The sequence below is a fragment of the Clinocottus analis genome, unplaced genomic scaffold (genome assembly GCF_023055335.1).
Source record: "Clinocottus analis isolate CAN_PGR_092001 unplaced genomic scaffold, fCliAna1.0.p SCAF_4, whole genome shotgun sequence".
NCBI classification, from domain to species: domain Eukaryota; kingdom Metazoa; phylum Chordata; class Actinopteri; order Perciformes; family Cottidae; genus Clinocottus; species Clinocottus analis.
The window spans coordinates 22,738,184-22,766,020 of NW_027176153.1; the positions used below are offsets into that span (position 1 = coordinate 22,738,184).

General features: G+C 41.6%; 1 protein-coding gene across 1 annotated transcript; it reads right to left on the bottom strand.

Annotated features, from left to right (window-relative positions):
• Positions 1-10,728: 10,728 nt before the first annotated feature.
• Positions 10,729-26,814, bottom strand: c1qtnf12 (C1q and TNF related 12). Its single transcript, XM_068597941.1, has 8 exons — positions 26,347-26,814; positions 17,603-17,707; positions 17,057-17,168; positions 16,702-16,886; positions 15,294-15,402; positions 14,485-14,578; positions 12,564-12,642; positions 10,729-12,471 (listed from the first exon to the last, which is right to left on the bottom strand). Exons 1-8 carry the CDS (start codon positions 26,524-26,526, stop codon positions 12,373-12,375), a joined length of 963 nt encoding a protein of 320 aa, XP_068454042.1. The 5' UTR covers positions 26,527-26,814; the 3' UTR covers positions 10,729-12,372.
• Between the last annotated feature and the right edge of the window lie 1,023 nt (positions 26,815-27,837).

Genomic DNA, 27,837 nt, shown 5'->3' on the forward strand with positions numbered 1-27,837 from the left:
TCGTGGACACACAGTGCCACAGGTGTGTCTTGACTGAGAGAAATATCTTTTCCAACATAGCTAAAGTTAGCCGTGCGCCATAATGAAAACTGTCCCTCAACTCGAATGAATTTCTGGCTGCCCTGACAGCCGACATGCACTTGCTCGGGTTGCTGAGCGAGAAGAGCGCCCGAGGGGCTGAGGACAGCTGCTCGGAGGGTGAAAACTCTTTGACAAAAGCAGCATTTATCCATGGTGGGCGCCGCAATGGGACCTTGACCGCTGGAAATAAAGACACAGTATGCGAGAGAATATCCAAGGAAATGCCGTCACAGCCAGCCACAGCTGTTAGCCACACTGCTGCTCGGTCTAGACGAGGGGTCGGTTCAACTTCTTTTTTTTTACATGAAGTGCATGATTTGAATTTTCTTGTTCATCAGTTTTCAATGACACATCTAAAAATTTTTAATTTCCAACATGCAAGGTGCAATACAATATTTTAGAAAAACTTTTCTAACGTATATATATATATATATATATATATATATATATATATATATATATATATATATATATATATATATATATATGAGAGCCCCATACAGCTGCCATCGCCATCTGAGTTGAAGTCGTTGACCCTACCAAGCTTCAATTTGTATAGCACCTTTGTAGTCTTTAGACCACTCAAGGTGCTGTACACTACATGTCAATGTTCACCCATTCACACACACACACACACACACACACACACACACACACACACACACTGATGACTGAAGCTACTACAAGGTGCCGTCTGCCCATAAGCTCCCTCCAATAATTCACATTCACACACCGATGGCACAACCTGCTCTACTAGCGCTGTACAAATATCACAAGCCACACAATTATTTAACAAAAACACTGTCCGCTGGGTCTTTTGGTTGATTCCTTCTATCACAGTTTTATCGAGCAGGGAGCAGGGAAAGGATCCCAATGCACACCAGACAGGAGGATTCAAAAAAACATTAGATTAGAAACTAAAGGCTCCAAAGAGCAATGAAGGTGAGGGATGAACCAACATAAAACAATGGAAGAAAACAGGAAGATAACGACAGACAGGTGACAGCAAATCTCACAAGGCGCAGGTAAAAAAAAAAGAGAAGTAAGTAAAACAAGACACAAGTGGAGTAAACTTCAAAATAAAACAGGAAACTGACAAAACACAACCCAAGACAATGACATATATAGAGTTTTTTTTAATCTAATCCCAATCAACCCCTTGCATGTGCTCTTTCCTTTTTAAACCAGACTGTAAAAAAGTGTAAACCTGGCCTTCAACGCGCTGTGTATATGGGAGATACAAGTGGGGAACTTGAGCTAAGTGTTTTCATCACGTGGAATAGAGTTCCACAGCTGTCAGGCGTATTTGGAGTTGTATTCAATACAACACAATCATGTGCCATGTAAAAATGAGATTATATTGCCAACACGCTCCCTCCAAACCCCCTCCTCGAGCGCTCGCATGCCTCCCAAGCTTGTCTACATTACATGACATGTTTCGGCATTGTTCTGCGCCTCTGGAGCTGAGTGAGGAGACATAGCGGGAGGCGGGCTCGTGCATACCATTATCTCACAAAGCACTCATTACAGGAGTATCTCCCATATCACCCTATACCAGCAAAACATGTCACCTCACGCTCTCACGCCTCATTCTGAACACCGCAGCACTCAACTCCAACACTTCTTTGGCACGGGGCTGTACTCAAAAAAAACCGTGACTCACTTGAGTGAAATGCCTTAAACTTTACGCTTGCCAAATTATGAAAGGGAACAGAAATGTACGCAGTGGGGTTTGGCCTCCTCTGGCCCGTCAACATAGGGAGGGGTGACACAGCCACTTGTAAACCCACCTGCGAGCCCCTTTTTCATCAAAGCAAACCATCGTGTTTTGCCACCGTACATCATGAGTACATGTACTTTATTCCATGTCAAAAACCAGAGCAGTGAGGTAATTGTCTGCACTCGGGAACATTAAATTACAGCTAAAGTTCATTATGTATGCTCTGAGCAGCACGCTCCTCCACTAATTGGTGCATAAACACCTGATCCCGGCAATTATCTTCGTGAAAATGATCACATCGTCTGCTGTTACATTTTGTTGACTGATCCGAGTGCACGTCAAGGCCGCAAACTTCTTTTATATAGCAGTTACAAGTGTAGTGGCTCCATGTCTGGATAAGTGAAAGTATGAATGCATACATGAGATTCTTCAATAGTTGCTCTGTAATTATTGTGCGACGCTTATAAAAAAAAAAGAGACTCTAATAAATTAACCGTTACCTCGTGTTAAGGTTCAAACTGTGATGGCTCTGATAAGCAACTCCAATTAGCGACAGTACAGTAACAACATAGCAGTTACTTGGACCTCAATTAAATGAAGTCAAATGTTGTAGGAAGCCCATGAGGTATTTATTCATCAGGCCGTCATCTCGAGGTCATGCCTGACCTGAAAAGCAGTGTCATAATCAGAGCGTCGCGACAGACTGGAGCAGGACTCAGGAGAAATGGGCTTGTCAGCAGCTGTTTCAGTCTGCATGCACGGTGTGGAAAAGCTCTGTCATGGCCTACCTAATGGTAATTGTTTGGAGCGGTGAGAGCCCACCGTCCTGTCTGCATGCTGGTATCTGAAGGGTTCGAGGAGGGCAGTTATGGGAAAAATATTTGTCTTGGATTTACATTTTTTTTCAGCGTTTTCATCTCCTAAAAACAACTTTAGTCTGTGTTACAAGACGTATGGATGCATATTGGAGACGGGACTGTATGGACATTAAGGGTTATGTATGTAAGCTGGAAGTAAATATATCAATACTACAGTATAGAAATGATCTGTTTCAAGTCAAATTCCTGAATTTAAAAGTTATGAGTTATGCCAAAATATTAGTATGAGTACTAACAGTTAAAGTACCCGCTGTGCAGAAAATATTAATTATATCACTGGATTACAATTAGTGATGAATTAATGTGTTAATGCTGGTAAAGAAGGGGCTAATTTATTTCATAATTGTGCTTATAAACTGTTGAGTGGCTTAATGTATATTACTATACCGTAATATATTAGTTGATTTATATTTTGTATGAATAATCTAAATCTGCAAAGTCACTAAAGTCATCAAGTAAATGTAGTGGTGTAAAAAGTATTAAATAATAAGTATGAAACATTGGCTTCCAAAATATAGTGGAGTAGAAGTATTAAATATTACATAATATAAGGTAGAATGAAATAGAAATTATGAAATGAAGGATTAACTGCAAAATTGTAGCTTATAGAAGTACAGTTTATTGAGTAAATGCCAACTAAATTACATGTATTGATTGTTTTGCAACTCTAGTCAATGAAGTTGAAAAGTATTATGTTTCCACTCAATACTACAAACTGCTAATTTTCTTAACAAAACAATTCATAATGAATGTGAAAAGTAAACAACATTGTTTGTGCTTGTGTGGTCCATATCTGTGCAGAGTTGAGATCAGTAATAATGTTGAAAAGAGATGGATTTATTCATTATTGTTGCATTGTTTTTTTTATATGTTGAGGGATGCGGTTGCAGTTTTGGGAGAGGAAGACAAAGGGAGGGTGCAAAGAACTTATTAGTAACCACTAATGTGGAGTTTCAGCACGCTTTCACACCCGTTTCGATACGATCCCTGAGACAGCTGAAAAAGGTGAGGGAAGAGGACTAAAGGGGAGACAGAGAGAAAAAAGAAGGGGGGAAAAGTGTTGGGAAGAGAGCGAGAGAGAGAGACAGATTGCGTCTCAGACAGACTGTCTGGCTGCACCGGGATCTTCAGCACTCAGCGTCATATGATTCTGGGGTCAAAGGTTATCCCCACTGATGAATATCGGGCCCGAGCCTCGTCTCCCTCCCGAAAGAAAGGGAGTTGTTTTCCCTCCCTGGGTCTGGAAAGTTTATTTCAAGAATCCATCCTGCCAGCGCGAGACTGTAAACCTGTCTCGAGGCAGAAGAGTTACGTCCACAAATATTACTTCTTTTTTTTTTAACGCTTTTATTGCCCTGCCGAAACATCCAAAAGATGCTCTTCCTCATTCAAATGCAGCTAATCACATAGCAGTGGGAGAAAGAAGGCGCATATAGTGAGTGAGTGCCTATATTTAATAGTGAAACATACATCCCCATGGATCTTGACAGGATTTGGAAGATTATAGTTTTCAGTCTGTGAACTGTGTGAAAGTACACTGTTGTTTTGTGTTTATCCTTTCATACTGAATACCTCTTCCCACATGTCATCTCATTATATCCCTGCATCTTAAGGTTGGTAATACACCAGCTTTTTAGGCGACGGTCTTAGCAACAGGCAATAAAAAAGGGAAATACTTAGTACATATCTGATTATTACGCTATTCTGAGTGTCTTCACCTTTCCCACCAATGTGTATGCTCTTTAATGAATAATAACAGTGCATTTCAAATAACACTGTCAGCAGGATTTCTACTAAAAGCTTCTGGGAGATTATGGCTTCCCGAGAGTGACAAGTGTGATATATGAGATCACACATGTGAACAAATGGATGGCAGACGCCCGGGCATTTATGAGCCTACTGGATCAGTCCCCGCCAGGATATACACAATTGTTTGACAGTCTTTGATTTGTGCAATGAAAAACCACACCGGCTCTCCCGGCAGAGTGAGAAAGGGCTGGTCCGACACTCTGGCGGAGGTGTTTTCCAAGAGTCAAGCAGCAGAGAGGGAGGAGCGGGTAGACGTTCAAATGGCCCGTCCCTTTAAGAGCCGCCAAGGGCAAGAACCGCCATCATCATCATCATCATCATCATCATCGCCCAAGAGTGGATTCGCCCAAACTGAAGGCAGGATGGATGCGGTGGGTGCTAGCGAGCCACGGTGCGGCCGTGTTTGAGATTTACATGTTAACACATTAACAAGGAATAGAGTAAGGAGTGAGAAAGAAACGGATATAAGGGGATGACATAAAAAATATTGTTTCTCGTTAACTTGCGGTTTTCCGTCAATCACAGATATCAGCTCACTTTTCAGCCACATTTTTGATCCATTTGGGCCATTTTCTATCTTACAAAAATGATATTTCCAGCTATGTAAAGAGGTAACGCACACTTAAAGATACATTTAAGCTGTAAACTAGATGCTATGACTGTATTTTGATGAATGCTGTTAATATTGACATAAATAGCTTCACATGCCATCTACTGTTCTCATCTTGCAAGGCCAGTTCTGAGAGAGAGTCAACCGTTTGGCACTAATTTTTATCATATATATATGTTTTAACTTTTTGTATAACGACTGTGTAGCATTACACTCACACAACATGCCTGCGCTCTCCTTTCTGTGGATTTAAATCCATCATTACATTACAAAAATGTGGTGGATGAGTATTAATGATCTGAAATTATAAAACGAATGAAACAAAAATACATGCCACCAAAACAAAGTTAAACAAAAAATAATGTCAACTGGATCAAGAAATATGTAGCACCTGTCAATATCTCATTTTCAGAGGTTGAAAATGCGTTATACAAGCTGTAGTTGTGCAGTTATTGGTCTAAAACACAAGTTTTTTCTCCAGTAGCAGTGACGCCAATCATGTACCGCCTGCTTCATCACTCTGGGGCCCCTCAGCTTTATCACTGCAAGACCTTATCTTATCCACTTCATCGACCTCAGACTCGTCCCTCAGAACTGAACTACCGGCACACAACAGGACCAGGTCTGCTGGGTTGTTTTTTTTTATTCCCAGGAGCCCCCACGTCTGAGTCACCTCGCCTGCTCCGCCTCGCTCTATCCTCCGCTATCACTCTGGGAAAAGATAATGAGGGATATTTGCCTCTTATTACTGTCAATAGTTCTATTTAAGGCCTTATTATCTCATTTGGAGAGGCATGTATTACACTGGATGTCTGACATGTATTTTCATAACAACTGAGCTTAGTGCTGCCGTTGCATAAGGAAGCCTGAGAACAAACGGCTATGAATGGAGGGTTTGGGGAACGGTAAGTTTAAACAGATGGATATTAGCAGCATTAGCATGATTCAATGAAGGTACTCGCCAACAGATGTGACCCCTTCTAAGACTTATAAGTAAAGTTAGCGGGGGCGGCTCATGGGCCATCCTGCTACAGCAAGGTTCACGGTTCGATCCGTGGTCTTCCCATAGTTTGCATGTCAAGTGTCCTTCAGCAAGACCCTGAACCAGTTGCGCCTCACAGGGCAGCACACTGCTCCTTGATCACTATGTGGGTTAAATGCAGAGAATAATTTCCCCAAGGGGATTAATAAAGCATACTTTCTTCTTCTAAAATCTGAACACACATCCATGATACACATTCTTAAATGTAGTTTGACTTCTGTATGATTCGCGCAGATGCAAACAAATTAAATCTGCTTAGGAATCAGTAAAGGTGCAACTCGCCTGCTTTAAAAAAAAGTTTTCTTCAATATCAGTCACATAGTTTAAGTCCAAGTGTAAAAATGACAAGTTGCGCAAAGCTGTCTAGGTGTTTCCACCTGTTTTTAGTCATCATGCTAAGCTAAGCTAACTGTCGCCTTGCTGTCGCATCAGATGAAACCCACAGGCATGAATCAATCTTCTCATCTGACTGTCGGCAAAAAAAAAAAAAAATCTATATATATATATATATATATATATATATATATATATATATATATATATATATATATATATATATATATATATATATATAATGACGCATTTCCCAACATGTCAAACTATCCCTTTAAAACACACAAGCAGCGCAGAGACGCAGGAGAGGAGTCAGACAAAGCAGGTTCCAAATGAGCACAATAGGTCTTGGGTCTGCTTGTGCAATTGTCCCTAATTATGACAATGATTCAAGGGAGCTCCACATTCCAGTGCCTCTTATGGTTTAGCTGCTATGTGTCTTGGAGCCTTTGGAGCCATTAACACGATACCAATCTCACCAATGGCTCCAGTTTGGGCCTCCCATGGGCTCCTGAATGCAACCTGTCCAGTTCGAGGAGATCCAAACATCCACCCTAACCCTCTCATTCCTCTACGCTCACACACTTTTTCCCCCCCAAAGGAGGTGGGCATCAGGACAAACAATCAATGCCAATGACAGATCCACGTCAGACGGAGCGTAATTATGGGAACAGCGTTCGGAGAGATACCGTGTCATTAAAACCCACCGTCTCCACTGCAACGACAACGGGCTCTTTCCTGCTGCCTGTCCGTTCCGTGAGGTGTGTGTGTGCGTGAATGTCAAGCTGGACCAGTGTTTCTAATGTATCCCTTGTCCTCGTATAACTTCTTGTGTAATTGCACCAGAGGTTGCTGAGTGAACCTTTAAAGCTGCAGAGATGTAGACATGACAGAGACATGAGACCAAACCTTTTTAGGGGGCCATGTGCAATTGAGGGAAGCCTCAATTGCACATGACAGCTGCAATTTGAGAACTAAATTGCTAAAAGTACTTACATAGCTGCTGTCTGATTTTGAAACCACCCAGACACGATTAATACAAGATTATTCAGATGGAAAAAAAATGTTTTGGCACTTTGCACAAGCTAAAATTGATCAGAATCTGACAAACTAAAATGTGTTTTTCCATCCAAAAAGTATAATAATACAAAATGTTCAGTTTAATCAAACTGCAGTGACTGCACACTTTAAGCTAGCTGGATGAGGTAACAACAGCGTACCTGTGCTAAGCTAACTTGCTTCATTCCTACCGTTGTGTTGAAATAAAAAAACAAAATAAAACACCTCTTGCACCAACATCTTAATAATTCACCCACAGATAATTTAGTATATAGTGTAGAAAAAAAGAAAACACCTGGTTAATTTATCCAGCTAAATGATACAAGCCTAGCTTAGCGGTGCGCTACAAACTGCCATCTCAATATGTGACTTTAGAAGAATGAATGTGTTGTGTGTTAAATGTCGATCACTTAGGAACGGCAGACACAAGCTCTGACATATTTTAAGTTGTTAACAGAAACTTAGACAGTTGTTTATTGACACATCCAGCACTTACAGAGTAGTTGCTAACTGCAAGTGAGCTAGTGTGCAGTTTGTTGACAAAGCAAGTGTTATGCTGGAATAGGATTTTCCATAACCTGGAAACCAAAAAATCCGTACCTCTCAATGGGCTGGTCGTGTCCAGATGGTAATTCTCCATTTGTGAAAACTCTGACGAGATGGTTGAGGTTATAGGCTTTGACCTCAAATGGTTAAGGTTGGGAGGGACAGGCGGAAAGTCTGGCGAAAGTTTTCGTAAATCTAGGATAACCATCTATCTTATAAAAGATCTGCTAAACACAAGTAAATGATTTATCTAACATATGTAATGTTAGTAATTGCAGCTGATAAAGGCTTTATAGAATGTTCTTTATTACAAAGTTGTATCCACACACACAAACACAGATAATCTTTGTGTGAAAAAACCCCACAAGTAATCAGTTCCACTGCCTCACATTTATCTTTCATCTTTTCCTCCACTTGGGACGGTATCACAGCAACAGGTTTTGTTGAGGGCCGCCTCGGTATCAGCAGGACTCGGACTGCTCGGCTCTGTTTGGAGTAACTTAGGCGACTGTGAAAAAATCCAAGGCATGCTAAAACATTATACACAGGAGCCTGGCGTCCCTTAGCGAGAGTCTCGCTGTCTGTTCCTCTCCGCAGGTAGCCATGTTTGGAAGCGCTGACAAACAGAGAAGAAAGACAGAATGCACACAGGGTCCAGGTCGGTGCCTGGCTTCTCACCAAAATGTCACATCCTCCTCATAATCTGTCCCCAACTATGGTCACCTCTTATAAACACGCTTGACTCGAGTGTTATGAGCAAACTGCACCACTTTTAATAATAAAGAGAAGTGATTCGGCTTGACTCCCCTGCAATATATGATTTTTTTAAGCATAATTTATTGCATTTATCTCTCGCGTCCCTTCGTCTTGGGTACGCCTGTACACACGGGGATTTGCTTAAAGCAGTCACTCAATGAGTCAGTCACTAAGGTAGAGGAATCTCATAATTAAGGCCTCATTAAAGCTACACAACTATGTTGGTTTACTGGGCAGACAGAAACCTCGCAGATTCACAATGGGGCTATTCATAATACATCACTTTTCTGAAGGAAAAGAGAAAAGGCAGTTGCTCTTAGCATTTCGGCAGATGTAATTGCAATCACTCAGCTTGTCTGATGCTGATAATGGGGCAATGGGAAATTCCTGTCAGAGTCGTGGCGCAGGGTGGTTTCGCAACCACTTTGGCAGGCTCTGCGTTCCACTGCAGGGCAGCGAATGCGTTACGGCATGCTCACATAGCTGTCATTAAACACATTTTGGAAAGAAAAAAAAAAAAAAAACGCACGAGACAATCAAATCTCGCAAGTGTGTGCCATTCTCCGACTTCTTGAGCATTGGAAAGGCAAAGATTACGTAAACGCATATTGTCTGTCATCCCTGCGCTGTTAAACATGTTGAAAAGGGGGAAAGTGAATTTGTTTTTAAGCAATCATATTTACCTATTATATACACTGTAACGTCTGGCTGAGCTATTTGCAAAATCTTTATTTTCATTTGTCAAAAAAACTCTCTTGACTGGTAGTTTATGTGAAAATTAAGCTGTTGAGGGGAAAAAAACACACATTAACTTTACCTAAAGACGTTTGGCATCTAATTTAAGAATGAAAAAGAATTGCTTGTTTTTCAGCAAGCAGGCCCATTTCTGTCTGAAGTGTGTGCTGCAGTAGGTGGCTGAAATAGCACGTCGGTGCAACGTTCTTGTGGTTGCTTCTTGGGTACAGTATGTGACACTTGGCATCTCAGCAATGCTTCCATGAGAAGCCTCTATTATAAGGCATTCATGCAATGATGCTAACAAGCTCATTTTACTGGCTGGACGAGCATGTGTGCAATAAAGGCCGTCTTATCAGTGCTTTGTGAGACCACCCAAGGAACAATATGGTAATATTACAGATTTTCTAATAATCTCCAAGCAATAAAGTCTAATTTACTGGACTGCAGTATGTTGTGATGTACACCAGCGATTCAGTTTTAATTAGAAACTTGAGGAAAAATAAGAAAATCAGCCTGAACGAAAGGTAATAGCTATTGGATTTGGTTCCCTGGACACATGACCCTGAAAGACACACACAGAGTCTCATTTCAAGATACTGTAGTAATATTTCACAGGCAGTCCTGAAGTCTGCCAGTTTTTGCAAAGGTATTTGAGGTATTCTGGGTATTTTGCAAATCAAATGACGCCAGAGAGAATGTTAAGTTTTGTTTAACTCCTGAGGATGCTTTCATAAAATGAATCTGATGTACTGGAAAAGAGGAAATTCTGATAGCAATTCAACACAATTTAGATATTACTTCCCTCGACTGAGCAAATTAAAACAATTTGATCATCATTAATAAGTGCGGAGACAAAAATGGCAACTTTAAAAAAAAGGTTTAATTACAAATTACAGCATAATATGGGTAATAGAAAAATAGCAGAAGATATAATTTCATCCTTGCAATAATATGTGGTTTCACAAGAGTCCACAAGAGTGTCAATCAACAAGTGATTCATACATTTCCTCAAACATAAATACCATATACAATTTCAATGCTTTCCAATGTTACTGGTGTAGTATTTATTATAAATTACAAACATCTTACAAGAAAATGATAAAATACAGTAAAGAATAAACAGATAATAAAAGAAAACACAAATCTGACTGTAAAAATAATCTTAAAGTTAAAAGAAAAAGTATCCTAAAGCTCTCTTGGTTAAAAGGTGGATCTCAATTTGTCTGACAAATTTTAACAAGACTAAAAGGTGTATTCACATTATGGTGGAAAAACAGCTTTGGCACACGCCTCCTCCATTATTGGGGTGTGTTGTGAAAGCTTATGTGAAGACGTCTGCGGTTTGCAGAACGTTGTGGGCGGAGCCAATCACTGTGGTCCACTGCTTGAACTGAAAGACCAAATTCCTTTTGTTTGTTTTTCTTTTCCTTGGCAGCTATTGGGTTTACCCCCAAAATGATGTACAGACTTTTAAGCATTGCATTATTTCAAATGGCTTGAAAAAAAAAAGCAAAAAGCTGACAAAAATGGGGGAGAGGGAGTATGTCAGCGTTAACTTACGTCTGGCTAAGAATCTGGTACAGCACCACTTTGAGTCACAGAGTGCTAATTATTGTACCAACAAACACAAGAACGCGAGACCTTTGTTCTTCTATTGTAATGTGAATTTCCCTTAATAGCCTACAGCCATGCTAGCGGCTCTGTAAGACGGTACTTAGGTACGTACAATGGTTCTTAAATGCTTACGTCAGCATGCTAACATGAAATGCTTACGTCAGCATGCTAACATGAAATGCTTACGTCAGAATGCTAACATGCTCGCAATGTGCAGTGGTAACATGTTGATATTAAGCAGGTACCATGTTTACTATGTTAGTTTGATGTATTAGCATGCTAACATCAGTTGCGTATCTTCCTGAGGTGGACATGAATGTGTGTAGCGAATTTAAAGCCAATCCATTTGTGCTATTTTACTCAAACTCTCAAATTTGGTTCACCAAAGTCAGTAGAATGTCTTCTCATGGCACCATAAATGTACAAAATGTCTTGAAAATCTATAAAAAATAGTTTGCCAACTTTGGTCTGAACCAAAATGGTGGACCCAACGTCCAACACTGCTACGTCGCTAGCATAGATACAAAAAAAAATGCAGTAATAGTTGTGTTACGAAACATTTCATTATATAAGTGGGACAAGATCTTGTGAGGCTGTATTCTGTCTATTGAGCATGTTTCCATTGTCCAGTGTACTCACAGTCTATGTACCATATACCATATATAAATGTGAGATTCAATCCAGGGTAAAAAATACAACTATATTTTATGTGTGTACATAATAGATCATGTAGACTGAAAACATTGACATATCAGTGTACATCAAACACACAAATGTGTCACCTAGCATATTCCAATGTCTATCCAGAGAACATTACAAACATTGATATTTGGTTTACCGCAAAAGGTCTTCAACAAACTCACTGTAACTGACATATTCACTGCTTTTTTTTCAGTTTTTTTTTGTTTTTTTTGGTGAAGCAACAGGCATTCAAGTTCTCACGGGAAGTGTCAGTGATGCACTGTGAGAAACAAACTCCGTCCTTGAGTTCTTCACACTGTCCCTTTCACCATCTGACAAGCGGTCAAGTCCATGTCAGCCTCATTTCCTTCCTTCCTTCCTTTAAACCTCCACTGTGGTTTGATGATGTGTGATGATGCTCAAAAGCAGTCCATTGGATAACAAAGAAAAGAAAAGAAAACTGCAGCAGTGGATGGCTTGGACGACACCTTGCTCGTGAGTGAGGCTATACACCAAGCAGCATACCCATGTAATCGGAACCGTTCTGTATTGTGATTGAAGCGCCTGCTGCGTTATCCACAAATATGGAGGTGTACTGCCCGACCTGCAGAGGAAAATACACAACATTGAAGCGGGAAAGATTTGCACAAAAAACAGATATTTAACGTGTGTGTGTTTCTTGGTGTTGCTGCTCACCTGTAGCTCCAGCAGCCCGTGCACGCTCACAGTGAATATCTTGCTGTTGCTTTCTAATCCAACGATCATCTCCAGTGAGCTGCAAACATATTTGAAAAGGACATTTCTGAATAAATTCTGCATTTTTCAACAATTTGCGAGAATCCGCGAACAGCAAATCCTTGAATGTCGTATTTCAAAGGAATGGTTAAACCTTGAATAATATTAATACCACAGTCACAAGCTAAGCCAGGTGAATTTGATTAGCACAAAGACAGGAAACAAGGAGAAAACAGCTACCCTGCCTGAGTCTAAATATGCATACCAACACCTAATCTCACTATTTAACATGGCATATCTTGCATGTTTAATTAACACTTCATCATATAACCCTGAAGGATTTTGTTGCCATGCTAGCTTCTTCCTCCTGTATCCTTTTGCTAAGCTAACCATCTCCTGGCTACTGCACACGTAATGTCTTTATGCAAAGCTAAGCTAGCCAGGTGCAGTTGCCGGCTTCATACAAAGCATACAAAGCGTGACAGTGAAATACTTTTTACTCTCACTTGCTAGAAAGATAACACAACAGGCGTATTTCCCATAATGTTCAGAGTTTTCTTTAACTTGTCACGACACCATCATGGTCTCTGGACAGATGGTTGTAACATCGCCGCAGGCTTTAACCACACTGAGAGAGCACTGGCTTCTGTTAAGTGGAAAATGCTACATTTTTATGGCAAATCAATCATGTTTGTCTTCACTCCAACTGCCATCACAATAAACCTCATTTCACATTCTCTGCATTTTCATGTGTGGGAGGGCGAGACTGGCTGGGGCTTTGGCTAAAAAAGCCAAGGACTCTTTTGGGGTTAGGTAACCCATCATAATAATATTATTTATATGTTCCCCTCATTGTACCAAGCTAAGGAGGGAGGCTGTGGAGCTCTGCACAGGCCGGGGGAGACTTTAGGGAGCAATTCATCGCTGCAGTTTGCACTGATTTTATGTAAATAGAACATTTGAAATATTGGGAAGAACCTTCCCCGACTGGATTTGTAATGTTTCGCCATGTAGAAACACTCCGTCAGATACTTCATTATCAGTCTCCCACATCCCAAACAAAGGTATTTCACTGCTGTGCTGCTGAATATAACAGTCTGTCTGCAGAGTCAAAGGTGAGTCTATAAAGATTTGTTAGGCGACAGGAACGAGGGCTCTAAGTGAGAGGACATTTCCTTTAAAAGACCTGCTCTGCTTTTATACAGGAAATGCCAAACCGGTTCCACACAAATTGCAACAGACAACACCTTTAACAGCTCATAAATTCTGGTGATAGTTAAGGCAGCATTAAACACCAAGGAAATATCACTGTTACACAGGGAGAGTAAACGATTTGTCAAAACAACAACGTCAAGAATGCACAGTGTTGTTATTGTATGTAGTCCGATTACAAGATCTTTTTTATTAACTTCTATTGGTGGTATGACTACCCAGCATGTGTTATAACTCTAACACATGAAAACCACAAGGATACAATCTATTGAGTAACCAAGAGTGTTATGTAGAGTATTTGAATCAGCATATTTAGCAATGAGGGTGTGTACACGTGCACTAGCTGGTTTGGTTATGATCGGGTTTTTGGAGTTTCCCGATTTTTCAGTAACGTGGTTAAGGCCTTTTCCTAGATTTGAAAGCCTGTATATGCAACCTGGAGTACTGGGTTTCTGAACATGTCGGTAAAGACCGTACAGGCTGAGGTGTTGAGGAGACCGAAATACACACAGATGACCAGAAACCGGTACTATTATATTCCTGAATTACCAGATTTATCATGTGCGAAGTAAACATCAGGCATAAGATCACAAGCAGGACTCAAAACCTAGTGTGCATGTGGGTCCTCAATGGTAAAAACAAAAAATACCGTCAATTAAAGAATACTTACGTGTATCTGTGGCAGAGTGATTCGATGCAGATCAGCACCCGGACATTGTCCCTGGCCTTGAGCTGACTCTTGCTCCTCTTCACCTCATTGTGGTCTGTAAGGAGCCAAAACGTTAACAATTATATTAAGATAGACTCACGCCTTGCTCACAAAAGATATATGTTCCCTTTATATATACATATATATATAGATATGAGGCTGTAATGGAGTTTATAAAGAGTTTAGATGGTGGTGTGTTTTATTAGCTTCTTGAAAAGCAAAAACTCAAGTGCAAAAGTGTAAGGAATGGATTAAACTGTGTGTTAACCTTACCAGCCACTACTGCATTAGTTTCAGGCTCAGGCTAATGTTAGCGGTCCTGTTCTGCTCTTTATTGGATTTGGGGACGTTTACACGCCAGCCAACAATACCAGACTAGTGTTACATTTGCCAGACACATTGGTGAGTCCTCATCCTGAAAGCCTTTTCTCTTTACAGTGAAACTATAAACATGTTTGTATGTACATATGTTTCCGTATCCCACTTACAATACTATGGCTTACTAGCTATATAATGTTATAAAACAAGCTGTTTCTTTATTTCCATACCTTGTAAATTAATGACTAATTAGTGAAGATATTGACATGCAATTTTAGGCATGTATGTAGCCGTCACGTGGACATTGAAGACCCTTTTACATGATTGTCCTTTTAAAATGAGCTCGCAGGAAATGTCAAGTGTTCAGTCAGGACTTTTCTGAGACTGTTTTAGAGTCTTAATTTCTTGCCATGTGAACTGTAATACTAGATATAAGATAGTGACTGATTTACCAATGTGGACATTAGCAGAGAACTGGTAGATCCCAGTGATGGGAGCCGTGAACCTCCCAGTGGACTGATCCATTCCTGACCCTCTAAGGAAGGCTCCTTTAGCTGGTGGCTGAAAGCACAGAAAACATTTGAATAATATGTGCACATTTTAGCGCAATAATCCTTATTTGATCCCCTCTTCACACCCCTCCTCTGAGAGTTCAGCTACAGGACAGTAGGCAGGTATTTGAAAAAAAAAAAAAAGTTATTTATTGTTGAGTTTGATTTTTGTGGAAGCCCATTCCCGCCACACACACCAAAAAAAAAGTTAGGAAAAAAAAAAAAATAGGACAAAAATAAATAAATAAATTAGGACCAAAAAAAATTTATAAGAAGAAAAGAAAATTAAATTAAATTAGAACCAAAAATAATAATTAGGGACAAAAAAAAAAAAAAAAAATTTTTTTTTTTTTTTTAATTGACCCCTTTTTTGTCACACTTTTTTTTTGGTCCTAATTTTTTTTTTTTTTTTTTTCGTCGAAATTTTTACTTTTTTTTTTGGTCCTAATTTTTAATTTTTTTTTGGTCCTAATTTTTTTTTTTTTTTGGTGTGGCGGGAATGGGCTTCCTTTTGGAGAATTAGTTCCTTTGATTATTACCGAGAGGGAACAGAGAGACAGTTTATCAACGAGCCTTGCCAGTTGTCTCGATGTCACCAAGCTTGTAGAACGGCATAATGGTGTCAAGACGTGCAGAACCAACTCCCTGTTCAACTATCTGGTGTGAGCATGGCTCAAAAAGACATTTTCATTTGATGTCTCTGCCCCCTTCGTGTTCCCCTGCAACATCTTTCTCTTTCCTTCTGACTCCTTAAAAACATGTCAAACATCCTTTCCAAAGCTGTAGTTAACACACCTATTCAAACACGGAGCTGTGTTAGCATGTTAAATACTTCTCAAAGCTTAATCCTCCCTGCTCCAGCCTTGTCAGCCCATCCCAAAGGGGCATAGTTCTTCCACTACAGCATGCTGTTTCAAACAGTGTCTATTTTTGTCCTCTCCACACTTTATTCCAAGTGGGAGACAGAGTGCCTTTTGTACGCCGCCCCAAAAAGAGTGATGTGTAGAATTGAAAAAGTAGATATTTGACCAAAAGAGCCAGTCTGAGTTGCAGAGTGGCAGTGCATTGCCTTGCCAGTGCCAGTTACCAGCGAGGGGATGATCCTCTCGTAATTCCCCCAACATGCAAACTAGGACGATGGTTACCAAACACTCGCTCTTTCAAACACAGTTAAGACGAGACGGGTCTGAAACAAAGCCTGTAACCGTGCCGAGAAGGATTAGCCACGAGTTTTCCTTTTCAGCCAATGCACAGGGAGCGAAGGGCTGAACCGGTCCATAAACATTTACTTGGTTTCAAACAAACATACTGTCTGAAAGTTCTGGAGCTCCACCAGAGTCTTCTTGTCGACCACCACGGGTCCTTTGAGCTTGCAGTGGAAAGCCTCCTCTATTCGCCGGTAGGAGGGCGTCCCCTCCAGGGCGAGAAGAGCCGTCGGCAGCTGGCTGGGGCTGGTTTGTCTGTCCAGTGCTGCAGCTCTCCTCTCTGTAGCCTCTGACAGAAGGAGTCAACGTCGATTATCAAGCTACTCTTTCATGGTAATGTCATGAAAAATCATTATCATGGACGTAACGTTGTGCAAATTCCAAATGTTCACTGTAACTAAGTGAAGAAAAAAGAGGAGCTGAAATGTTTCCGGGGTCGGACAATCAACATGTTTCTACCTTTAATCATGTCTTTGAAGTCCTGGAGAAGAACTTCCTGGGTCACTTCAGCTCCAGGTGAGCCGGGAGGCCCCTGGGGTCCAGGAGGGCCCGGGGGACCAGGCGGGCCCGGCTAGCAGGGTGACAGATGAACAAAACATTGTCATGCCTCAAACTTGATCTGAAAATCCTAATTTCCCAGATTCGTTTGTTCTTACGAACATAAGAAGGCTCGTAAGAAGGGTTAAGATAGGGCTAAGATAAGGGTGTTTCCCAGACGCGTTCTTAACTGCGTTCTGTTGTTAAGAGTCTGTCAGGCTGATCTTACATTTCCTTCTTAGTGAAAGATCTTCTTAAGCTAAGAAATGACTCTGGTAAACACGTCCTTCTTTCACAGCACTCTTAAGACAGCTCCTAAGAAGCTCTGAAGAGCTTCTTAACGAATCTGGGAAACGCGGCCAATGCCATTTTTGGCTTATTTACCCTTTACTGAAGTAAAACCAGTACCATCCATCATCAATAAAGTATTTGTTTGTAAAAAACTGCAACAAGAACTTTTGCGCTTACCAGGGGTCGTTTGCGTTTGCGACACTTTCCAGGGAAGTTGCCAACCGGTCTCTTGACAAAGTCCATCCACGATCCCAACGGATCCACCCGCTGGTTGTCGGAAACCTGCAGCAGAAACCAAGACAACAAAATAATGAAAATAATAACCCAATATGAGTGTTAACAGACACGAAACACAGGACGTCGAGGAGCTCACATTGCATTCACAGTGGCAGTTCAAGCCGCCACATTGTTCTTGTTAAAAAATTACAGCTATTACAAATGTGCTATTTCTCAGACTTATTTATATATTTTATTTTCAAAATGACGCTGCCTCAAATGAGGCATGATGCAAAAGGCTGGTACCTTCAAAACTAAATCCAATGAGTCAGTATTTCTTCCTTTAAAACCATCATTGGAAAATCTTGCCCCCGAAGATACAATTAAATGGTGCCAGACACCTCGGAAGGTCACACAGGGAAACCTCTCTCTTTTTTTATTGCCATCTAAGTTTAGCCACTATTCTTCTCTGAAAGCTTCACCTCATGCTTATTATCTTATTCCAGATAATTCACTCAGGTGCCACGTCAGGTCTTATTTGCCCAATGTGCTCGGACAAATGTAAACAAACCTTGATTTTTTTTTTTTTTTCTCAGCACATGAAAATTTCCATGAGCACTCTGGTAAAAAATGAGGCTGCCCTGTGTACGTGTGATGTAGATTCTGTGGATTGCGGACCTCAATTACTGTAGTTTATATCAACATTTCAAAATGCCCAACACTTTATCCATCACCGAAAGACGTAGTAGTATTTTCTTTTATTAATACTGCTCGTTTGAGTCGTGTAATGATGGAAAATGTAATAGACGAGATAACGAATGTATACACAGTATATGTACCGCGGCGAGAAATGATTTAAGGTTGTTAGTCTGTTTCTTAACACGCGATCTTATCTATAATAACTCATTTGTAACAAATGACTGTATAGGAGACTGGGATATGTTACGGAGATAAGAAACACAGTCCAAGAAGACCTGTGGAAGCAACCGTTTTCATGCACAGCGCTACAACCGGGTGTGTTTTTCCTTTCAGTAAAATGTGAAAACTGAAAGAATTCCAGCTTGAATTTTACCCCCAACCCTTCCACCTAATGTCAAGTGTCTTGAGTTGAGATAGAAGAGGAGATAAAGATGGAGGTGAGCTGCCTGAAATGGAATTTGTTTAGGGTTGGCAGCGGGACACGGATCACTTATCTACAAAATCAACATGACCCTTTCTTCACTGTTCAAGACTTGCCTCCAGTTCCACCACAACAAAGTTGCTCCTTGTTTGCCTCTTTAATAGACTGTAATATAGATTTTTTTTTTCTATCTCTTGCCTCTCCCTTTCTCTCAGACTTTTTTCTCTTTGACAGCAGTCAAAATAAACAACCCGACAGGCACTGCGCCGCTCGCTGGATCGTTCTGTGTTTTTGTTGTGATTTCGAGGTTTGGAAACAGATAAAAGCGAGACTCATTTAGTCAAGACAAGAACACTTTTACACTTCTCATTTCCATAAAGCCGGGCGCCTGTCGGATAAACCGCTTTTTCCTCTGACATGTACATTTTTCATATTCAATAACATACCAGTTGTGTAAGCTTTATATGAATAGTTAGCTTAACTTAGCTTAGCATAAAGACCAGAAACAGTGAGGGAGACACAGTTGGAGACATATGGAGCCTGGCTCTAGCAAAGGTACGGGAAAAAAGAAAAAAATGATGTGTAAAGACGTCAAGTTGTGGTTTAACATTGATAATGTTTGGGATTATTTCTTGGCTATAGGCGCTGTGAGTTCCTGAAGTTCATGTCAACATCAAAGCCATAAATATGACTTGGAAAAAGCGTCGATATATCCGGTTTAGCCTTAAATAACATGGAGGTGCGTCAAAGTCCGTTGTTCACTGGAAGCTCAAATATGAAATTGATTACAGAGCTGGTTGTGTGAGCAATAACCTCCAGTAAAATGTGTTTTTTTTTTACACTTTTCATGGATTAAACAAACAAGATAGAACATGTTAATTAGGGAGCTTTGGGTGCGCTGTCGGTCTTTACTTTTGGGCAAAGTCTGTTTCATGTCTTCGCACTAAGCTAAGCTAACCGAGCTCCTGGCGGCTTGTATCTACTGAACAAACATGGCCTTTTTCAAAATGTTGAATTATTCCTTTAACATACCATTCCCGTAAGCTTGAACAAATATTAACATGTTGACAACTAAGAGGCTGCGGCGGTGATGTGGTTGTACTTGTATATTTTCACTGGGGATTGATTGTAAAAGTGTGAATCATCACCTCAGACAGCTCAGTATGATACAAGACACCCACCCAAATAAGAGCGCAAATTGGCACTTTTTTTGACAAGTCAAAGCTCAACATTAGTAATTGTGTTTGTATCAATGTCATAGATCACTGTCTTGCTTTTCCAGGGATAAGAAACAGTGCAAGTTGCTCACACATGGGACTTATAATTACACATCTTAGCTATTCCCTACATCATAATAATAAAACAAGACAGCATGTCATTGCCAGGAAATCAGCTATACTCCGAGCTTGTTATCCTCTTTAACACACACCATTGTAATTAAACCATTAAAACCTTGCCCTCAAGGATTTTCTGTGCTCAAGGAAGAAAGGCTACGACCAAGGTAATTATTACCTTCATTTCTGAGCAAAGAAATAACAGAATCACTGTATAAATAATCGTATCATCATCTTGAGGAATGTTCGACTGTTTCCGTGAAACAGATTTTTATTTTAAGCATGTGCTCTGCTGGAGCGTAACATAGACCATGTACAGTGACAGCTGGGATGGCTCAACACAACTCGCCAAAAAGAACGAAAATCTGATTCATTGTATGCAGGTGAGTCCACTGAGAACATCAAAGGTTCCACACATGCAGACTGGAAAACCGTATCGCTTGATGGACACAGAACAATCTGTCAGAAGCGTTCAATCTCTCACCCGTTGCTATTGACTGTGGCGTAAAGTAAACTATGGATTCCCCCTTTCGCATAGCTCTGCATCAGCACGTACAACTGGTGAACAAAGTGGGGAGGGAGCAGATCCAGGTATCAGTCTGAGAGCTGATGAAGAACACCGGGGCTCTGGCTTTGATCACCGCTGATGCGCGAGTGCCTCAAAGTGGCCTCGTCTGTCAGCGGCTGTGAGCGCACGCCTTTTCCATTGCAGAACCGAGGGAATGTGTCAGGTATTCTGTCTAAAAGGTGAGAAAACTTTAACATCTTCTAGGCAGTGTTTATCCTCGTTGATGGGGGGCTCTCAATCACGACACAGTACTATAAGGCTTCAGATCTTTAGAATGGGACGCATTGTGTCCCGGGGTTGGAAGACATTTTCACATACGAATGAGAAAAGGTACCAACAAATACAGGCCAGGAATTCATCATTTTACATGGTTTACAGAGACGAATTATCAGCAAAATGTACCTAAAGTGGCAATAGATTAGTTTGCTTTACCTCATCGTAAGTCAATGTTGATTCCACGATGTAATGGTTGTAATATAATGACACCTACATAATTCTTTCTGCTACTGTGTACGAAAAGCTTGATTTACGGCGAGTGGGTTGACCATTGTGCAACGGCAACGGAGAGGGGATGGAGCTTTTGTTTTACCTTGTAGCTATCGGTAGCTACTCACCAAAGACTATCCATGTTGAACGGCGGACACATGTAAGAGTGGGAGCTACGTCCCCGCTATTCCTGTGACATCTTTGTATACCATGAGGTAGTTTTAGTCCACTGGCGTCCAACCAGGTGGTCCCGCCCCTTCAAGGGTTACAAGATAAATCTGAGGGGTCATGAGATGATCAACGGGGTCGGGGAAAAGAAAAAGCTCTTCAATACAAATGCATTATTTTGACTTCCTTCTCATTTTTTTGCATTATTGAAAAATGTTGTATAATTTTACCTCTTTGGGTCTCGAACACTTACGATATCTGAATAGTTTAGAGGAGAAATACCGCTTTGTTATGACTGCTAACAGCTGATAGACATTAGACTATAGGATAATGAGCCAAAATGGTTGTTAATATGAAACAATGTATTGTATTTTACAAGCTTATTACATGTATTGTATGTCAAATTAAAACTGTCAAATTAACTTTGTTGAGTAAGACGTACTACATTTGCCTTCTTGAAGTATGAAATAGCAGAACATATAAAACACACACCTCAAAATTATACTAAACTACAGTATTTGAGTATCAGATATTCCCTTTGCACACAGTAAAAGTGAGCAGTTTTGTTTTGTTAACACACAGCACAAGTTTGGAGTTTCTTGGATCAATTAGTGAATCAGTTTTACTCATTGTTGATCCTTCACAGAGGCCCTGCAAGATATTATGCTTTAGGTTTTCTTATTATGAGCACAGCTCTAAGTGTGTTTGTCATGTAGTTTGGGGAAAATTAGGCAGAATTTATTTGAAGCAATAAAATGGAAAATATTTCCCTGGGGCAGCATGCCACCAAAAACACAAACACAACTGTTAAAACATGTCTCCGGTGCTGAAACCAGATACTGAAACGCTACTCCATGGCAGGCAGCTCCTGAATTCTTCCATTTGAACTTATCTTCTTTTCTTTTATCTGTCTTTCTACCTGTTCGCACACTCCAGACGACATGAAACTTTTTTTTGCTGCTGATAAAAAACTGTTGCACGGGCGGCTTTTTCAAGTCGGACAGGATGATGGAGAGCCTTAATCTCTTGTTTTTACATCACTGTACTGCTCCCTGTGCAGTCGTCCATGCATGGGTGGACGGGCCTAACACTGGGCCGGGAGGCAGGGATCCCTCCCAGGCTGAGTGGGACGAAGGGGATCCTGCGTACCTGCGTGCATCCCGGCCGCCATGCATCCACCCCCGTGTTCTCCACCGCCGCACTTCGCAGAAACAGATTGCCTCGAGGATTTATCGCCTAAGAGCTAAATACAGTTAGGCATGCAATGTTGACACTGTTCTCTTCTGACTGTGTTATTACTCAATTGGCAAGCATCGTGTGCAAAAGCACAATTACGCCATCGCACTATGTGCACGCTGTTATTAGTTCAACAAGTGGTGAAGAAACACTATTTGGAAGTGTAAATAAAATATAGTTACTCCATAATAATATAGTTGAACATGCATCTCATATTACGACCAGATTTTTTTTTGACGTCACTGTTGTCCCAACAAAGGTGTGTATACATTTACGACGTGTGAGTGAAAGTGAATAAATTTGTGTTTATACTGAAGAGATCACCCAAGACAATCTTGGCTTCCTCTTGATATTAAAAAAAAAAAAAACTATATAAGCTGAAAGACTTTGAACACTGTGTGACATCTGTTTTGTGTTCGAATTATAGCTTTGAAATGGGAGTGAGTGCTCATTTTCCCCGTGGTAGGTAAGATGAGCTGATGAAAAGCGCCAGTGATCCAGATCCATCTGAGGTACGCGGGTTTGCCCCGTGGCTCGACTGTGTGGGCAGAACATTGCAGGTAAGAAGTCATTAGATCCTCCTCCTTTTATATGACTCCTTTGTGGCTGTGCAATATGCTACATAAGTGCACACTGTAAATGGTGCATTTTTCTTTTATTGCTTTTATTATGCAACCAATTTGCCCCTCTGTAGTGTTAGATCTTACAAGTCGTTGGGAGGAATATAATAGGTGGTGACACAAGCGGGGTTACGAGGTATTAACTGAAAAACACTGTTGTGCGTGTGCATTTTAATGAGGATATATGATAGATGCCAAACGAATAGGTCAACATTTTTGGGAAATTTGGGAAAACTCATTCGCTCTCTTGACAATTTGATGAGAAGATCGCCACTTTCATGATCATGTGGTGAATATGAAGCTAGCAGCAGATATGTAGCTCAGCATAGCATAATGGTTGAAACCAAACTAGCTAGCTCGGTGTCAGAAGGTCACAAGATGTGTCTACCAGAACACTTTTAGCTCATTAATTAAATTGTTCAATCTCGTTTGTTTAATCCCTACAAAAAGAACTTAAGTGTAAAAAACAACACAACCCCCCCAGATGGTGTTACCTTATGGAAAGAGCTAGGTTAGCAGTTTCACAGTTTCGGTGTTTATGCTAGGCTAAGCATTTTTGACCAATGTACTGTTAAGTACAGCAATATATCTGAAATCATGGTTTTCACATGAACAGCACATGATAAGAATCAGGCGAGATTAGATTAGGATTTCTATAAACCTGTCATCAATCTGAAGCTAAATGAAACCAAAATACAAATACAAATCTCTATGTCTGTGTGGTAAAAAACATATAACCCCTCTCTTAGATGACTTCATGAGTTCATCTTAATGTTGAATTAACTTTTTTTAATCCCACATGTTAAACTAGAGTTCACTGTCATGCAACAAGAGCGACAGGAAGTGCATGCGAGGTGTGAGCTCTCACAGTAGTGCAGCACTGTGGGACTTGGTCTCGTCTCGTATGTGTAGGTTGATCCAAAAGGTCCCACACACTGCCGCATTAATCATCACTGGGGGATGAGAGAGAGGAAACAAAAACCCTCGCCTCGGGCTTAAACCCAGCCATTACTCAACACGCCAGGCGTGATGTTTGACTCGACTCCCTCAATTACAGCCATCACAGATCCCTCACTGTTCTCAACAATGACAGATTCCTCTCATCTTTGAGAGAGAGAGAGAGAGAGAGGAGAGAGAGCAACGCGGCTTTTACAAACACGCACCTTTGACATATATCGCTCTGAAACTGTACAACGTGATGGTTCACTCGCAGGGATCACGGTTGTTTGAAAATGTAACTTCACTTTATCATCTCATTAAAAAAAAATTCCAGTCACAGCACAACTCCACACCTCACTATTGTGATCACTTTTTCAAATGGAAAAATCTCCTGAGGAATGCAGTGTGCGACTGCAACGCTGCCAGCAGCCCACACACGGGAACGGTCCGATAGAAAGCAAAACGCCATCATAAGAACTGTTTGCACTGTTTCCACAGGGCACAAGGGAAAACATGTAAATGGTGGAGTGTAAATGTTTGGCTTTTTTGAGAACACAAATTCCTTGCCAAGACGGCTCCAATGGACGCGTTGTTTTCTCTGGGACCTAACAGATGTGTAATAGGATAAACTTACAAACTACCCAAGGAAAAAAAAAAGAAAAGTTTACCGCATTTCATGGTGTGTGGTACGTTTTTTTTTTTTTTCTTCTTCTCTTCCTTCTTTTTTTCCTGAACAGAAACCTGGTTAGGGTGGCAACAACAAAAGTGACCTTGACTATAACCACTTTCGCAGATGTCAAGCTTGAAGCTCGGCTTCTCGTCAGAGGTGACAATGTTTGGCAAAGACGCTATCTGGCATAACACCGCGTCTTAAAAGTGATTATGTCATTACCCCTCTGATTGTGGGAGATGAGATGAAAAGAATGTTAGAGAGGGAGGCGCAAGGGGGCTAATCCTCGCCGAGGTGTTCTCTTTCAGGACCCTTTCGATGGGGCTTTGTGAAGGGCTTACACGGCATGCTGCCCCAGATTTTGGGGCCGCACCGCCCCTATCGGATGTCCCAGACACAGCGGAGTCAGACTAGGCCTGTGAATGACAGAATCAATGGGGCTGGGAACAACATCGCCAAAGGTCTTTAAATATCTGTCCACCTAACTTTTCCCAGGAGTTACATCATGGCAGCGGGCCGATTATAGGGACCTCAGGGGGAAATAGTGTTTTGTGAAAGACACCCCCGTCTCTCCCCTGTGGGACGAGACAGAGGAGTGAAACCGCGGTGGGGTGCAATCTTCAGCCGGCTTGAGGGTTGACACAAGGTCATCCTTCATAGCCTCTGCTTTTACAGGGCAAAGCAAGTCAAATAAACACCAGCAGGCCACAACCACCTACAATGTGTTCTTAAAGATACAAAGGAGACCTCACTGCTTGGTTTTCAAGGGGTGTGGGCGAGGTGGGGGAGTGTTACGTTTAGGATTCCAGAGACTGGCCGGCTGGTAGGAGCTGAAGGCTGGTATATATATGCGAGGGCAGTGAGAGTTATACGAGAATGCCAACATAATGGGTGGGCTGAAAGCAAAACAAATAGCCTGTTGGAAACTCTCACAAATATGCAACACCAGCAATAAACCAATAAATAACAGAGTCAAGGGCCAACGGTTGCTTCTGAAAATTGAAATGTACCACTGTTTCTTTTTTTTTCCCCCCTGTGTAAAATACTCTCTCTTTGGCTCACAGCATTTCCAAATCATCTTCAGTTTTTTCTGTTTATAACTTTATTTCCTGCTGCAGAAACAGCATGTATAAGTATCTTATCCCACCCGCTTATCTCCTTCTGCCTGATGCATGAAACTTTCCTCCATCCCGATGTGTTCACTATAAGGCTAGAATATTGGTGGCAGACACCCGCAGCGTGCACTAATTGATGCATTGATCAGCCTTCGGATGTCCACATTCCTGGCATACCTCCGGAAGTCATCAATTTAGTGTTTCACACATTTTGGTCCGTCTGACTATCTGGAGCTTGACCTATAGGGCACACCTGTCTTGCCCTAAAGCTTTTACCTTTGCCACTATTGATTTGCCTTGCACTGACAAGAAATCTGCACATATCTGCAGATTCACTTCAAACTTTAATCTGCACTACTGTTTTTTCATGATGAATTATCATAAGGAAATAGCAAATCAATGCAATACAACAAGTTAAAAAATGTCAAATTTAGATTAAATTTTTTTACCTTGACACTTCCGCCGACCTCTTCACTGTTGGAAAAAGTAGCATTGTAGGTCTCCGTGTGTTGCGGGGTGGCCTCCTTTGGCTTCTTTCTCTCCTTCTTGGCATCCACCCCATCCAGGAGGACACACTGAGTCCAAAACACTGCCGCCACCACGGCCAGAGGCCCGGCCCCGCACCGCATCTTCGCACTCCTTTTTTTCCAAATCAGCACCAGAATCCCTCTGCAGGAACAGCCTGGATCTTCTGTGGAGGAAGAGGAGGAGGAGGAGGAGGAGGAGGACTCGGCCGTGAAGGGTTAGACAGAAACTGAGGATGCCCACGAGGCTCACAAACACAAAAGTCCCAACGGGGGGGAAGGAGACTGGAGGAATGCAGCTTCAGGGACTCCCTGTGCAAGAGACTGTCAGACTGACTGCTGCTGCCGATGCTCCCCTCTTGATGAGCTCTCAGCCAGCGCAGCGTCGCAGGGGCACTGTTAACTCGAGCCGGAGAGCCAGGAGGCTTACTCAACTATGAAATGTGTCAAGCAGAATGGTCCAAGGGAATGACAGATCGGCGCAGATCTGACAGCAAATAAACCCATTAGTGAGATTTTTCACGCTTTCTGCTCTGTTGGTGGGTGAGGTGTAGAGGAGGGTGGGGGTGAGGGGGATCAGGGTGAGGGGTGGGGGGGGGAGAAGAGGCGGTGAGGAGGGGCGTCCAAAGCTGAGGGTGGGCTGCAGGGGCTAGGGATGGATAGCAATATTCTCTTTCCCACCCCCCACGCCCCCACACCCCTCCGCTCCTCTCCTGCTGTTTCTCACACTGTGCGGTGGATCCAGTCTCCAGCAGAGTTGTGTGGTTGCCGAAAAAGCCGCAAGATCCACGAAAAACGGGCTTTCATCAGAGGATGCGGCGAACTAAGCCCAAGAGGAGAGGGAGGAGGTCCAGTTTTTTTTCTCTTCCTTTTATCCTCACTGATATCAATAAAACATCAAACTTTACAGGCTGCTCTTCTGCTTCTGTCTGACACAACGCATGTGCTCCCTCGCTCACCCTCCCAGCAAGTCATCAAGTCCAAGGCCACGTGCAACTTTCACGTCAGAGAGCAGTGATTTGTTGTGTGGTAGGTCCCTTTTTTTTTTGTTGCCCCGACACTCCCTATATACCTCTGGTCTCAGTTGCTCCTTTGCTCCGACTGAGCTCACAGGACGGCTCACAGTTAAGTTTTTATCATCACCCCCGTTCTCCCTCCCGCTTCTCCTTCTCCCCCCCTCTCCCTGTCTCTCTCTCACACTGTTTTTCTCTGTTTCTCTCCCCTGCTACTATTGGCAACCTCACTAGCGTATTCAGCTCTGTTTTATCTCATAGATGAAATGGTTCGAGCTGAAGAGGTTCTTTGGCAGACAAGTTATGTGTGTGAGATGTGTATCAAGTTGTGTATCTGTAGAAGTGTGTTTGTCATTTTGGCTCAATATTAGACTACTCTACCAAAGCCCTTTGTTTACATCCA

What these genes read in the sequence shown, in the direction of transcription:
- c1qtnf12 (XM_068597941.1), bottom strand. Translation starts at nt 26,526, where the DNA reads ATGCGGTGCGGGGCCGGGCCTCTGGCCGTGGTGGCGGCAGTGTTTTGG. An exon ending in GCAAACGCAAACGACCCCTG is followed by an intron (nt 17,169 to 17,602) that starts GTAAGCGCAAAA and finishes TCACCCTGCTAG; the next exon opens with CCGGGCCCGCCTGGTCCCCC. An exon ending in TCACTCTGCCACAGATACAC is followed by an intron (nt 12,643 to 14,484) that starts GTAAGTATTCTT and finishes ATATGTTTGCAG; the next exon opens with CTCACTGGAGATGATCGTTG.